The sequence below is a fragment of the Peromyscus leucopus genome, chromosome 1 (assembly GCF_004664715.2).
Source record: "Peromyscus leucopus breed LL Stock chromosome 1, UCI_PerLeu_2.1, whole genome shotgun sequence".
Classification (NCBI taxonomy): Eukaryota; Metazoa; Chordata; class Mammalia; order Rodentia; family Cricetidae; genus Peromyscus; species Peromyscus leucopus.
In genome coordinates this window covers 154,306,361-154,322,408 of record NC_051063.1, presented here as the reverse complement: position 1 = coordinate 154,322,408, position 16,048 = coordinate 154,306,361, and the positions used below count along the sequence as shown (strand labels likewise).

At 50.6% G+C, this 16,048-nt stretch overlaps 1 protein-coding gene across 10 annotated transcripts in view; it reads right to left on the bottom strand.

The window, feature by feature from the left end:
• Nucleotides 1-3,535: 3,535 nt before the first annotated feature.
• Nav2 (neuron navigator 2) overlaps nt 3,536-16,048 on the bottom strand; it is a 362,047-nt gene continuing 349,534 nt past the window's right edge. For all 10 annotated transcript variants that reach the window (XM_028880150.2, XM_028880151.2, XM_028880152.2 and 7 more), the window contains 3 exons: nt 15,457-15,575; nt 9,302-9,505; nt 3,536-6,842 (listed from right to left, as the gene is read on the bottom strand). In XM_028880150.2, the coding sequence (XP_028735983.1) occupies nt 6,717-6,842; nt 9,302-9,505; nt 15,457-15,575 (449 nt within the window). In that variant the 3' untranslated portion in view covers nt 3,536-6,716. The remainder of the gene's footprint in view (nt 6,843-9,301; nt 9,506-15,456; nt 15,576-16,048) is intronic.

The window sequence follows — 16,048 nt, the reverse complement described above, 5'->3', positions numbered from 1 at the left end:
GTTGACTGCTTTTTTCTACAGTGTGGATTTCAGTACAATGAAAATGCTAATATAGCTAGAACTTTTATCTTCTTTGGTAAACTAAAATTTTGTGTAAGCCTCAAGGAGTCAAAAAGGTCATAAGGCTTTAATCCACCTGTCACAGGTCAAAGGGACTCCAGAGAAGTGAAAGTTCCTAATATAAAGCTCCCAAACTTTAACTTTTTTCCTTACGAATGCATGGGTGCTGTCAAGCTCATGATTTTAAGTCACAGTACAAGCCCTTATTCCAGCCCCTAGACAAGATTCTTCTCATTAGTTACCAAGACAAGGGGGGATGTTGGGAATAGGTGAGAAGTGCCTTGACCTAAGTGCTGCCATTTGGACTTCAGATTTCATTTTACCTGCAGAGTGAAACAAAGTTCAGGTTCTCAAGCCCTAGGGGAGCTGGGAATGTTCCAATAGCTGACCCACCTCCTCCTTATATCACAGACACTTGGGATCGTGGTTCAGCTCCTGCGTCTGTTCCACGGCCCTGATCCATCAGTCTCCTCCCTTTCCCCCTTCTCTCGTGCTGTCCTGCATTAAATCTTGCCTTGCGATAACCTCTTGTGTCTGCTTGGGTTGATTCAGAGCCTCGGACCACAGAACCTTCTGGAAGGGCCTAAGTGACTGCCCCTGCCCTCGTTGGGCTGTGGTCCTTGCCAAGTTCCATTCCCAGCTATAAACAGACACAGAACGTGGAGCAGAGTCCATGTTCCAGATATCCTGGTCCCCGCCCCTTTGTGCAGCAGCCTCACCGGACCTTGTCATAACCAGGATCATTAACCCTGGAGCCTCGTGACTCTTTTCTAGTACGCTGGTCTGCTAAAACCACGAGTCCCCAAGGGGTGACAGGTGAGGCTTTAGACTTAAGTCTCAGAAGCCTGGCTGTGCCCTTCCTGTCTCTTTTGCAGTGCCGTAGAAATTCCAGGCACTGTCACTGTGAGTTTGCAGAGCCTTGAGCAACCAGTGCCCTAGGTGGGTACAGTTGCGGTGGGGGGGATGTGTGTGTCCTTCTGTTCATGGTGCCCAGGCACTCTGCCTGTTGGCACAAACCAGTGACTAATAGTTGATGGTTGAACACTGCCCAGAGAGGAAGCATCAATATGGAAGGTCTTTTCCGAGTAGGTGGGCACATTGAGCCTTTAAACAGGCCAACTTCATGCTTCACAATGGGGACCAGTGACTGTCACGGGCATTGTGCTTTGCCATATCTTTTTCTCCTCCAATCCTGCAGTCATTGGCATTATTCACTGGTCTACATCGTAAAGGGAGTGTATGTGGGTTTGTTTGGATTGATCTGTTCTAGTCTCTAGTCCTTCAAACTGTTTGCTCATTTGTTTTATTTTGATTTTTGTTTTGAAACAGGGGTTCTCTGTGTAGCCCTGGCTGTCCTGGAACTCACTCTGTAGACCAGGTTGGCCTAGAACTCACAGAGATCTGTCTGCCTCTTCTTCCTGAGTGCTGGGATTAAAGGCATATGCCGCCGACTCCTGGCTTAGAGTGTACTTTTTAGAACTTCTGAAAAACCCTTGTCTATCTTGCATTGCATTTATGTCTAAGAATTTGACATTTTTGTCTCAAGTCGGTCTTTTACAAATTTTGCAACAGATGGTACATGAGCACTGGATGTCTGCTACTTAAGAGTGTGGTCCAGGGAGCTGCGCTCCAACATCATCCAGGATGCTGGTTCCAAACATCCCAGCTAGAGTAGATACTATCAAAGGGACGAAAACAATTAAATGCTGGTGAAGATGTGGAGAAGGGAGTTAATACAATGTCAATGGGAATGTATCCAGCAGAGCTGTAAGAGAATACTGCAGAGGTTTCTCCCGACATTACAACAGGGACTGGAGACATGGCTCACCAGCTGACAGCACTTGCTGATGCTTTTTTTTTTTTTTTTTTTTTTTCTGTTTCTTTGAGACAGGTCTCTCTCTACAGAGACTTGGCTGTCCTAGAACTCTCTATGTAGACCAGGCTGGCCTTGAACTCAAGAGATCAAGGCCAACTTCAGCCCCCCCACCCCCGGCCCCCACAGGCTGGGATTAAAGGAGTGTGCCACCACACCCAGCCAGTACTCACTGCTTTTGAAGAGGACCTGGGTATCATTCTCAGGACATACATGGTGGTTCACAGTGCCTGTAACTCCAATTCTAGGGGATCTGACACCCTCTTCTGGACTCTGGTGGAACTGCATGCATATGGTGCACAGATTATATATGCAGACAACACACACTGATATATAAAATAAACAAAAACCATAAAAAACAGACTGACTAGAGGATCAGAGAGATGTGCAGTTCACGTCACCCGACATTCTCAGTAGCTAAGCTATAGGGGCAGTTAAGATGTAGCTGATAGGTGAGTGGATGAGGAAGATTTGTATATAGACAGTTGAATGTTATTCAGCCACTAAAAAAGTGGGGTTGGGTGGTACACACCTTTAACACAAGAAGCAGACAGATCTCTGTGAGTTCAAAGACAACCTGGGCTACCTAGTAAGTTACAGGCCAGCCTGTGGATAGTGATACTCTGTCTAAAACAAACACAAGAGTGAAATCCCATCATCTGTGGCCACAATGATGGAACTGGAAGATTTTTGAGATGATTCGGGTATATAATGCATGATCTCACTTATAGAAGCTCAAAAAGCTGACTTTTAACAGTGAGGAGTAGTGATTCCCAGAGGCTGGGAGGTGCCAGAGAAGGGAGGTAGAGGGAGGCTGGGTGATAGTTACTTGGTAAGTATTTGCATTTCATAACATAGGACAATGATAGCAGCTTCCGAGTGGAGCCATGATTCATAAACAAACTCAGACTTGCAGGGTCTGAGGGGTGGAGAAAGACCCTGGCTTGATCTCTGTGTCCATCACACTTGCCTGTCAAGAATGAATAGAGCTGGGCGGTGGTGGTGCACCCCTGTAATCCCAGTAATTGGGAGGCAGAGCCAGGCTGGGGTTCAGGAGGTAAAAGTGTTTGGACAGCATGTAGGGACCTCTGGGTTCTACCCAGGACCAGGCATGTGTACACATAACTGCGACACTCAGGAGGATGAAGACATGAGTATTAGAAGTTCAAGGTTATCCCTAGATGAATAGTGAGTTTGAGACTAGCATGGGATGCATGGGACACTATGTCAAAACAAAACAAAACAAAATAAAACAAACACAAAAAGCAAAATCCCAACTAAATTAAAATAACCTTAAACAACAGCAAAGATTGAGAGAGTCTGGAGGGCCACGGAGGATGTTCAAAAAAACAGCATTTCCAGAAGGACCACTGGCTCCTAAAGGTTGGCAGAGTCATGGCTGTGATTCTTAAACTCCAGTGAGTGGTGGTAACTTCCGTGAGAAATAGAGGGAGGTGGCTCCTGATGACTTCCCAACGAAGGTGGATATGAACCAGGTTTGGGGTTCCTCAGGTTCATCGCCTCTGGGGAAGAATGATGTCCTCCTGGCATGCGCTTAACAAGAGATAGGTCTCTACCAACACACAGAAGCCAAACCACAGATCTGAATAAATAAGCATTAACTTTATTGAATCATGAATAATTTAAGAGTGGTACAATCATCAGCTTTATTTTCTATGACATGGGGCAGATCTCCAGCGGATTGTTCTCAAACCCAAAAACCTCATGACACATGAAAATTAAATAGGGGAGGGGGGAAGGGAGGGAGGGAGGGAAGGGGGGGTTGGAAACATACCGTACACAAAATACTCAATTCCTAGTTTTCTCTTTAAAAATGGCTAGAAAAAAGTCATCAAAATGCAGCAGTTTCATTGATTATTTACAATTTCTATGTTACAATGAAAAAAAAATGTACATCTTATAGAACATGTTTCATAAAGCGCTCGGCCTGAAACAAGCAGGTCAAGACAGCAAACCTCCCATTCAACATCCGCAAGTTGGACTCTTCTGCTTTTGAAGTAGATTTGCCATGGTCAAATTTGAGCACACAGAATTTTAGAGTCCGAGCATTAAACAATAAAATTTAAAACGTCCCCAAGTTCAGAGGAAGATCTGGGCAGGTCTTGCCCTTGTCACACTCCCACCCCACCCCACCCTTAAATTAAAAGGACTTCCCTTCTCATTGACGGCCCGTAGAACTCTTGGCCTCTTGGGAAGAAAACTTTTGGCTCCCACGGGTACCTCAGCATCAGGGTTGCATAGGATTTCTTACATTTCAAAATTAGCCTATCTATAGAAAAAGGCAAAATGGAAGCATTTTAGACAGAGCCCTAAAGGAGTACAAAGTCACTTTGTCCAAGGTCGAGCAAGAGGAAGTAAAATCATGACATGGTAGAAAATGTGCCTTTCAGACGGCCTCGCTTCCCACTGTTTCAGGAAAGCGGCCCAGCTGGGAGGCACTCGGGGCTGGGCTATGTAACTATGTCAGGCAGCAGCAGGTACACGGGTTTCTGTTGTGGACCTGGGTGTGGGGAGAGAAACGTCGGGGCATCGGGAATGGGGAGACAGCAGCTCCAAACAACATTGGCAGGGTGGATTCCTAAGGTGACTGAGAAAACTATGTACCAGGAGGGCTTCGATCTTACCACCTCCCAAATTCACAGTATGAGAGTGTACGGTCGTGGCTGGGAGACAGACGGAGAAGGACTACCCTTCAGGACACTGGAAGGCTCAGGGTTTGGCCCTGGTCACAGGCTAGACATACGGTTTGAAAGTTTTATTACAAACAAAACAACAGGGGACACTCATACCCACGCGCTCGCGGAGGCAGAGTCTGGGATTACAGCAGGGAGAGGAAATGTTTCTATTTACCAGTTAATAGGACACACTCTCGTTCCTTTCAACAAGGAAGAAAAACAGTGCCATTCCAAGCAAAGTGAGCAGTTTTGGCTCAAGCTCTTAGGGTAAGAAAATTAAAATAATAATAATAATAATAAAAATTACCAAAAGACAAACGTTCAAGAACAGACTAGCAAAAGATGGAATTAAAAACCCTGATCGTTAACAGAGACACCCTCACTGGAGCCAGGAAAGATTCTAGAACACAAAGACCTCAAAGGTGTCCATACCTGGAAAGGAGGACCCCAGTGTGCTGAAGCCACGGCACACTGGGTTATGTCTCCTAGAAATGGATTGGCAATGTCGCATGGACTTGTGGGGTCACTGTCCAGTGAGGTCAGCTGGAGACTGACAAGAACCTAAAAAAAATGGCCCTCTCCCTCTCTCTCTCTCTCTCTCTTTCCCACAATCATACATGCACACAGGTGAGTCTTTCGGATGAGAAGTCGGCAGCTCGTGTTCTCTTGATGAATAGATGACTTATAGCCCTGCTTACTTCGATGGGGAACACACTCACACACAACCCCGGGCAGGCACAACACTCATGTGAACGGACACGGTCAGTACAAAACCAGTAAGGCATTGCATGGGGGGGGGGGGTCAGCACCAAAGAGGTCAGGCAAGGCTCATCAGGATGGAGGCAGGACCAGGCTTCTGGGAAGAGTGGCTGCCCTTCCCTGGCGAAGCTGTGTCAGGTTGGTTCTGAGGAAAGGGCCAGTGTTTGGTGAGGGGACGCACATCAACTCCTCCTGCAGCTGGGGGCGAGGGTGACTGAGGTGGGCTTCCCAGCTCTCGGAGACGAGAACGAAAGGCAAGGCCTGTGGCTCACCCACTGGAGGAGGGCTGGTCCTCATCCACCTGCAAGGACACGCGTGGACGCCCACAGCCCCGCAGAGGGTGGCGAGGGCACAGAACTGGGACGATGGACACTGAAAACCCGGGCTGAAGAGGAGCCCAGCTCAACTACTTTTCAGCTCTCGCTTTCACCGGAAGGACCGATCCTGGTTGGGGGTGGGGATGGGGACCTTCACAATCAACCAGGTAGAAAGGCAGACACAGGCAGGGGGCGAGAGTTCTCCAGAGAACCACTCGCACAGTACACAGTGATTGCGGACAGAAACCTGACCGTTTAGACAGACGGAGGAAACGGGCGCCCTGTTCTGTGTTGCTAGCCCCAATCGCTCACTCACTTTCTCACCTCTTCACTCGCTCTCTCTCGGACAATTGGGCTGATGGGCTTGAAGGGGGGGCGGGGAGGGGAGGGGTGTATCGGAACAGACAAAACACCTCTCGGGAAGGCGAGCACCAAGTGGAAAACAGAGACTGTGGTGTATTGGTGTCCCTGGGTGGCGCTCCAGGCAAGCGCCCTCACTAGCACCAATTCTTCCATGAAGGGTGGGTGACATGGCTCTGGGGTGCTGGTGGCCAGACCCAAGCTGGCGGGTCTGTGCTGAGGGAAGCCCTGCTGTCTGTGTTTCCAAGTCGGATTTAGTCTTTTCTGGGGGGGGGGGGGGGGGGTGGTAGCTTGTGGAGGGATGCTGTTGGGTTTCAGGGCACCAAGTGGAATCTTATTTTTAAGATTTTCATTTAATCTCTTTATATTTCAACGGCGAGGATCCTTTCCCGTGAAGTGTCTTCAGGGTCTCACGGAGGTCACGTCAACAAGGCATGAGAGTAGAACAGAGGTGAGGACAGCTGTCACTGTAGGGGGGAAGAGGTCCTGGGCTGCTCATGCGAGGGCAGAGCGCAAGGGATGAGGGTCTCCTATTCCTGCCGCTCTGCTCTGGCTTCGAGGCTGTGGCAGCCAGGGCTGGCTCAGGAAGTCATCTTCAGAACGACATGGAGGATGCAGGCGGGATGGAGTGAGGAGAAGTGTGGGCCTCGGTCACAGAGTGGACTCCAGGGACGAGTCCAGGATGTCATCGTGGTGGCTGTTGCTGTTGGAGTCACTGTCGTAGCTCTGGGGGCTGGAGTAGTTGGCTGCCTCCTGCAGCCTCATCAACATGTTCATCTGTGGAGACAGCAGAGGTGGGAGGACCCGTCAGTTCGCGGGAAAAGCCCATCCTGGCCGCTCTGGAGCTCCTGCTACCTGCTCTAGACTCGTCCCGGGGTCCTAGCTCACAAGAGAGGCTGAGGATGAAGGCACAGGGCACAGGGTTCGAGCTCCAGCTTTCCCGATTACTAGCTGCACACCTCGAGAGGTTTCATTCGTCCTTTCCTGTGTCATTTAGTACTGGTCAAATGGAAACATGAATAGTTCCTGCCCGTCACATTGATGCGCGGATTGAGTCAATATATACGCTGCCCTTCGAGGAAAAGGGGCAAGCCCTACAGATGCCAGCCCACAGCTGTCGCTTGTGGAACCCAGGCAGCTTTGATATGTGAGGCCCAGGAGCTTCGGCAACTACCACAGCCTTCAGAAAGGGGAGGAACAGTTTGCCAGGAACAAAGCCTCAGGACAAAGAGCTTGTGGAGCTCTACACCATGTCAAATACCAGAGCATCCAAGCCTCCCATGCCCCATGCATGGACCCGACACAGGGTTTATCTCTTGGGAATCAAAGGACAGAGTGTGCTGAGCACTCAGGAATGGGCCACCTGCTACAAAGCAAGCTTTAGGAATGTAAACTGTTGCCTGCCACCTTTACCTCAAGTGGAAGAAGAGTCCTGCCTTCTAACCTCCCCTGGCCTGTGTTCTGCACAGGCCATTTGTCTGGGAACAGAGAGGGACCATCCAAAGTAAGTTAGGAAGAAGGTCCCCTCTGGGCTAAGGAGGAGGCTGCCATAGCAGAGTATGAAGCCAGCTGCCCCTCCAGACTGTGCAGAATCTTCCGGAGGATGCAGGTGGACGGCACCATCAGCTGCTCTCTCTCTCTCTCTTTTTTTTTTTTTTTTTTTTGGTTTTTCGAGACAGGGTTTCTCTGTGTAGCTTTGCGCCTTTCCTGGAACTCGCTTTGGAGACCAGGCTGGCCTCGAAGTCACAGAGATCCGCCTGCCTCTGCCTCCCAAGTGTGGGATTAAAGGCGTGCACCACCACCGCCCGGCTTCAGCTGCTCTCTCCATCTGCAGAGCCAGAACCAAGGAGAGGTAGGGCTGCAATACAGTGGCCAGCAGGGATGGTTATTCACTTATTAAACACCACCCGTGTCCACAGTGTATGGTTCTGAGATAAAATCCTGTCAGTCCAGACTCATTCTCATGGGCGAGGTGATCAGTAAGGAAGACGTGTGGCCCTGGGCAGAGGGGCTCAGGAGCTCACCAGGCACCTGACTGGGTACAGAGGTGCTTGTGCCCGCATGACCCCCTCAGGGGCCTGGCTTGTTCTGAGAGGGTTGTGCATCTTCCAAGTTTGATGCAAATGCTTCAGAATGAAGGGCTTTGACATAAGACAACCCACAATGAGCTCGCTGACCTCAGGAAGACCCCCATGGCTTTGGCCTGGAGAAATGTCCACTCCAGTGTTTCCTCCAGGCCATGGACAGGAGAGCAGCATCGAATCCTTTTAACTAGCTCCTATTCACAGCCTCAGTAATGTGGCACCTCCTGGCAGGACTCGGCCAAGCCTGCTGGCGTGTGTTTAGTACATTGGCTCACCACCAGGGCTAGAGCAAGGCATCTGGCTGCCTTCCAGCCCCTCCTGCCTTCCCGCTGCCCTTCTTAAGAGTATTCTCTTCAAGCATGAAGTAATGCAGTCAATACTCTTTGCTGTATTTCTGCGGTAGCTGCCATGGAAGCTAGGGCTGGGTTTCAGGCAGGTCGTCATTTACCTGTGGAGACTTGGGCACATTTGCTTCCCCATTCTCGGGCTTTTTGATGAGTGAAGTATAACTTGGCAGCCTGACTGTGCATGGGTCTTGCATTGGGAGAGAATTATAGAATTGATTGGGGCTTTAGCATTGCTACCCAAGCGTGGTCTCTCTCCTCTCCTCTCTTTCTCTCCCTTCCTTCATTTATTATTTATTTTGTGTGTGTGTTTGTGTGTGTGTGTGTGGGGGGGGTTTCTCCTGTGTCTTAGCAAAACTTGGCTCAGTCTCCTCTCTCTAGCCAGAGGACCTGGGTTTGGGACGTCATGTCCTCTGCCCATGTCTCCTGCTCTCAAAACCTCTCACTGTCTGGCTTTGGTGACAGGTCCTTAGCACACCGTCTTCTTCCCAGTGTCCTATAGGACAATATATGGTAACGGTGGCATCTCAAATCAGAGGACAAACAGCTGGCAGAGAACATGTGTAAGGACACTCAAAGGGGGAGAAAAAAAAAATCATCTAACTTTAGCCTTATACACGAAAGCCTCATGGGAGGTTAAAGGCATTAGTGGAAAACTAATACCATGAAAGAAAAGGCTAGAGAAACCATCCATATTAGGGGGGGGCGAGTCCTGCCTTGCACAGCAAGGTTTTGCCGATTCCCTGTATCCAGAGAACTTCGTCTCACCCCAGTCACGGCTCTCACTCGCTGAGGGCTGTCAACTCACCAGTGGATCTCCTTCAGCATCGCTGGGGGGCACCTGCTTGCTCGTTGACCCCTCCCGGGGCAGGGAGTAGCCATCGAAGCCCACATCCTCAGGCCGTAGCTGCAGGAGGGGAGGCCATTCATGCTGCTGTGGGCTGGCAGCCCATGGGTAGGTGTCCATTACCCACTTGGCGGGGTCTTCCCAGGGGGCACGCCTTCCGTAGAGCTGGAAACAGGCAGAGGATACAGTCTGGAAGCAGGCTGAGACTACTTTGCTGTCCCAGTCTTGCAGCTTAATGGAAAACCTCCCAAACTAGCACTGTGCCTCATGTAGTATTTCGAACTAAGGATGTCGTCCGAGCTACAGATAGCCTGTGGTGTCAGGCTCTGCAGTCTGACAACTTGGGCTCACTCTCCACTCTGCTGCCGACTCTCTGTGCACAGCGTTTGCCTCTGGGCCTTGCTTTTGCAGCGTGATAAACTGCCTCCAGCCAGGGAAACAGCAGTCTGATGGGAAGAAAGCTCTTCCAATTTCCATGGTGTCAATATTCCCACCCTGGCTGACTTCACACTCCTGCCATGAAGCGGCTGCTGAATGTTGGGCTGGAAAGCACCAGTCCCTACTAAGTTCGACAAGCCAGCCACCTCTGGACTCGCACTGGGAAAGCCCACTCAGAGGGGACGTTCTGCTCAGATCGGGATCTGGGCAGCAACATGGCACGGCCGGGAGGGGTCATTAATGGGCCTGATGAGATGAACCTTAACTTTTAAACTTTTCACACATATGTAAATGTGCGTGCGTGCGTGCGTGCGTGAGTGTGTGTGTGTGTGTGTGTGTGTGTGTGTGTGTGTGTGTGTGCATGTCCACACATGCACACATGCACGAGTGTGCTTGTGGAGGCCCGAGGTCAGGTCCCATTTGTGCATTCTAAGCATGGAATTACTAGTGGGACACCACATCCCCTGGGAATTCACACAGATTCTGGGGGTCTGAACGGTGGCCACCTGTCTTGCTGCTGTGTAGCAAGCACTTGGACAGCTGAACCGTCTCCCCAGCTCCTGAGCCCCCCTTTTTTTTCAAGTCTCTGACTCTCAGCGTGCTTCTGGAGGCACTCTGGTCCCTTTTTCAGCCTAACACTAAGAGGGGACACTGTGTGCAGGCAACAGGAATGAGGTTTGTGCTGACTCAGGAGTTCTCAGACCCGTCCACCACAGTGACCCATTTCTTCCCCCGAGAGCCAACTGTATCATGACTTAGTTGTAAGTGATCATAAATCGTAAGTGATCATAAGGCCGACATGTCCTGCTTTGACGTTCCTTTTCTCAAGCCGTGAGGCCCTGACCCTGCAACAATTTTAATGGTGGTTACCGACAGCTTTGTGGAAAATACATGTTCTTTAAAGAACGGAACCTTGGCTGGGTTACTTCGCACACCCAGGGAGGCTCGGACCACTACCCTGCCAGGTCTAGTGTGGCTGCTTCCTTTCCAGGCCAGGCCTTAGCATCCTGGGAGCCAGGTGCCGAGGAGTGAGCAGTATGATGACTCTAACAGACACACTGCTCCCTCCCGTGGTTTACAGATTGGGCAGCCCTAGGAAGGAGAGGAGCCACCGCAAGTCAAGTCAGCTACTCACTGGCCACTGGCATCAAAGCAGACGTGACAGGGCACGCTCACAGACAGGGCAGGGCAGCGCTGTCTGGGCTGAAGAAAGGTATTTCTACAATGACTTCGGGGTACACAGATGGAAGATTCCAGACCCCACCCGCCTGCGTGTTGTGTGTGCCCCTTCCACAGTCTAGAAAGCTGCAGTGGAAAGGAAGAGGCTAAAAGGTACTGAGACCAGAACATAACTGGGCCCAGCTCTGGCCCGAAAGAACCATACCTTTCGAAGACCCAGGCTCTCAGCCGGAAGGAGCCAGGCTACTTAAAACTATGGGAAACAAGAAAGGCTAGAAGGCAGAGCTGGATTCAAACCTGGGACTCAAGCTTTCTTCTCTGGCCAGTCCCTCTCACCTCACTCATGGGATCCCTTTGAATCAGCAGAAACCACGTGACTCAGTCAGACTCAGAACAGCTGTTGCCAGACCTCAGCACATCAGCCTGACCAAGGTTCACCATTCCTCCTGGTGGGTGCCCTCTGCCCATGTCACCTGAGTTACTCCAGGTCTCAGAACTGGAATTCTATCCAGGATGCCCCCCTCCACACACTTGGATAAGCCCGTCTCTCTGTATTAGTGGCTTCCTTCCTCACTTGACCCCAGCACCTCCTATGACGTCATCTTGTCAGATGCCAGCTCCCTGTCTCCCCGCACCCCACTCTAGCCTAGTTTGTGGCTACAGCTCCCTTCCTCCGGGGCAATGCAAGTCTTCATGCTTGAATTCAGTCCGGCAGCCTAAAGCAATTCGGTCTGAGCAGGAAGGAATCAGGGGAGAGGCAGGTGTGAACCCATTTATGGGTCAGGATTGAAGAGGCCGCAGAAGCAGCTGGCATGTTACAGCTGAAGGGCAGAGGCCAGAAGCCGCTCCCTCCCAGGACTTCTGAAGGAGCAAGACTGCCTCTCCGAGGAGATCCTCAAGGAACCACTGAGGCCGCGGCTTAGCAAGTGCTTAGCACTCTTGAGGCCCCGTGGTTTGTACCCACTTGCTCATCATCCTGAGCCCCAACACCACGGACAGGTTCAGAGGGCATCTGGACCAGTCAAAGGGTCCCATAGGTCAAATGTTTCCATTTGTAGATGGAAAAGCCACAGCTGGCAGGGGAGGCTGCCCAGGGTGTCAGAGGACCTTGATAACTGATGAAAGGTCCCTGAGTGTCTTTCCGCTGCTCCTGTCCCTTCCAGCACCAGCCCACCCCAACGCCAGGTCTGCCGAACTGCACCACTCTGCAGACTCCAGGCACTTTGACAAGTGTTTCTGATGACAAAGGGGAATGGGACTGCGGACTGAGTCATAAAGTAGGTGTATGTAGGCACAGGAAACATTATCTGGAGGAACAGAAAACATTTTCACAAGTCTTCCTACAGTCCAGGGGACATGGTCAAAGCCAGGTGGCCGTGAGTCAGTCTGACGCAAGCAGAGAAGTGCTGTGCAGCTTCGTGGCTCTCCTGCAGACTCTGGAGGGCAGTGGAGGGACAGCTGGGCAGGCAGGCATTCACTTTCCTCAGGGCAGGGAGGAAGGTGTTGTCCTACTGGATCAGAAAGGATTCTGGGTGATGGGACAAGAGAAGCCAAGACACTGGAAACTAAGATTTGGGCAGCTGTGAGATTTCTGACCCCATGGGAAGCACGGGGCTCCTGGATGTGCACCGACATTCACAGTTAGAAAATATTTCTAGGCGTCTACTTACACACACACACTCCAGAAAAGACACTACAGCCTGAACATGCAGAAGTGTATGGTATCCACTAGGGGGCGATGCTGTGTTTCCCTCAGGCATGGACTGGCTGAGTCTGATGGTAAGCCTGGCATCCGCAGGCAGTCCTCTTCCTGACTCATATGTGACAGCCTGTTGGGACCTATTCTCAGGTCTGCACCTCTTCTCGGCTTATAGCCTCGGCCAAGGAAGGGTACATATGCTCTAAACTGTAATGTGTTCCCCTCATGTCCACTGTGCAGGGTGAGGTGAGAAGCGAGGGATCCCAAACAGTACCTGGCACACACTGAGCTTGTCCTCAGAGAAAGTCACCGGAGAGAGGGGAATTGAAATGAGCCTTTTGTTTGTGTTTGATTGTTTCAAGACAGATTTTCTCCTTGTAGCCCTGGCTGTCCTGGAACTTGCTCTGTAGACCAGGCTGGCCTCGAACTTAGAGATCCATCTGCCTCTGCCTCCTGAGTACTGGGATTAAAGGCATGCACCACCACTGATATGAATTTTTTTTAAAAATTCATGTAGAACTCTGCCATATAAAAACTAACACTAAACCAGGCATAGTAGTAGTACACCTTTAGTTCCAACACTTAGGAGGCTGGATCTCTGTGAGTTCGAGTTCAGGTTGGTCTGCATAGAGACATCCTGTATCAAACAAGACAATACAAAACAAAACAGAACCACTGCCAAGGGTGGTAGCACATGTCCACAAGCTTGCGGGAAGTTGAGGCAGGAAGATTGGGGAGTTCAAGGCCATCCTGGCCTACATAGTGAGGTCAAGACCAGCTTGGGCTATATGAGACACTGTTCTTAAAACAATCAACAACAAAAACCCAACTAAACCCAACCAATACTTTGTTCCCTGGCTACCTACAACAGTGCATTAAGGTCCAAGTTCTGGCTGGCCTTGGTCTCCTTTCCTGTGTACTCACACTGTAGGAGTGTCAGGCTTCTGGTGTGATGCCTGGCAGATGGCAAGTCCTCCTTAACCTCAAACTTCCATCTGCACCCTGCCAGGAAGAACCCAGCAATTCCTTATGAATCAGCGGACTGCAGAGCCGTCTCCTGTACGTATCCGTAAGGCAGAGCTCGGCAACTCAGGACAGGGTGGCACCAGGTAGACTCCTAACTCAGTTCCCTTCCCTGCGTCCACACTGAAGATGTGTCCTTCAGATGACCTCTAAGAAGCCATGATGGCACATCTGTTTGCCCCCGCCACGGGCAGGCTGTTCAGCAGCCACCCTGAAGCAGCTCCCACCCGGGACCTTGCTCTTGGTGGTAAAGAGAGGTGCCGCTCAAGCAGGAAAAGTCCCTCTGTAATGGCTCCTGGAGCAGAAGAAAGTGTGGGTGTCCTTCCCAGCTATGGCCAAAGCCTCTTTCAGTTCAGATCCAAATGGGAGGGGCCTTGGTACTATCGGCCACTGAGGATCAAAGGACCATCTGTGAATGTTCTGCGTCTCCTTGGACACCTTGGAGATCTTTGCTCAGCAGCCCCTGACTTCTCCCAAGTGACTCAGGTCATTCCCCTTTCTTTATCCGAAGATCAACTTGGGGCAGAGAGGACACAAGGACACAACTTGGCTGGGGGGGGGGGGCACACAGGCAGCAGGAGTGGCTGCAGCTGACAATCAAGCCATCCCAAGCCACAGTGAAATGGCACTCCCCCCCCCCAGTAACTCCTGAGTACTGGGTACTTAGAGCATATGTACCCTGAGCTGAGTGACAGCAACGGTCCCCAGCTGCTGCTGGGCAGGAGGGACGCACAGCCAGAGGAGCCCCACAACCACCTGTGAGAGCTCCTGAGGCCAGGGAGGCAATCTCCTGGGCGCTCATGAGGTCTAAGCACCTGGGACCAAGTTTATAAGGCTAGGATTCAAATTCCAGATCCACAGAGCTTCGTGTTTTTGTGGTGCCTCGGATAGAATCCAGGGCCTTGCCTGTACTAGGTAAGTACTATACCACTGTAGTCTTGAACTCACCACCCACTTCTCTTACTCCCAAAATGTAGGATTTTAGGAGTGCACTATTATGCCTAGTTGAAGCTTTGTTTTTATGACCTTAAGCAACTCATTGTCTTTGGGCTCAGTTTTTCCCTCTTGAAAAACGATAACAATAAAACTCTGCCTAGGTCTTAGGCCTGATCCAACCTTGAACCACATAAGAGAAAAGAGCAAATTGTGGGGTGCTACCCACACAACTGGCTTCATCTTTTATGTTCCTATGCTGGAGGCATGATGGCCATGGTTTTATTTAATCCGTACAACTCTCTGTGGTAGAGCAATGCCGTTATCTCCTCTCTCAATAAGGTAGAGACAGGTGAAACCCTGCCTGGGGGTCACACCACTAATAAGCAGCTGAGCCAAGACTTATGGCCAGCTGCTGTTTGTTGTGGGATATTTATACGTGGTGTGAAAATGTGTTGCTGGGATTGGCGAATGGCCAATAGCTAGAAAGAGGTTAGGTGGGACTTCAGGGCATAGAGAGGACCCTGGAAAGAGGAAGGGCAGAGTCGAGAGCCAGACAGAGAGGAAACAAGAGGTGCAAGATGAAAGAGAGGTAACGCCATGTGACAGAACGTAGATGAATATAAATGGGTTAATTTAAGTTACAAGAGCTAGTCGAGACAAGCCTAAGCTAAAGGCCAAGCTTTCATAATTAATAAAAAGTCTCTGTGTCATTATTTGGGGCTGGCAGCACAGAGGGAGACCCGTTACAGCTGTTCCCACCGTGTGCCACACTGAAGACCACATCGGGTCACTAGCAGAGGGCACTCCAGTCTGGGGAAGACAAAAGGGGCGTGCTTCTCACCTGGAGTCCTTCTCTGACAGCCTCCAGGAGGTAGGGGATGATGGAGTAGTTCCACAGGTCAGTGAACCACACTCTGGAACCATCCACGTCGATGGGACATGACAGGAAGAGCCGGGGACCTGGGGACCACAGTGAAACACATCACAGTTGAAATGGAGCGGGGTGGTGTTGGGAGGCCCCCCGGCCGAAGCCTCCTCGTTGGAGGGATATTGGACTTTCTAAGCAGTGGTAGGGCTGATGGCTTGAGGTAGTAGGCTAGCAGCTGGCGGGTGGGCTCCAAAGGGGAGAGTCCAGCCCTCTCACCCCAACCCTCAATGAAAGGGAGGAAAAGGCTTGCAGAGGATGTGTTCTTAGAAGTGGTACTGATCTCGATTATTTAAAAAGGGACCCCTTAAATGTGTGAGAGAAGACATGATTCAACAAGTGATTTTGATTATTAGATTATTTTGCAGGTTTAAAAAGTAACTTTTAAACTGAGTTCTGACACAGAATGCTCAGTAGACATCATGAGATGGGAAACAGGCATTGCATATATACATGTGTACACCGTGACTACAGCTTCGGAAGACACGGCTCTGCAGACATGGCCGGG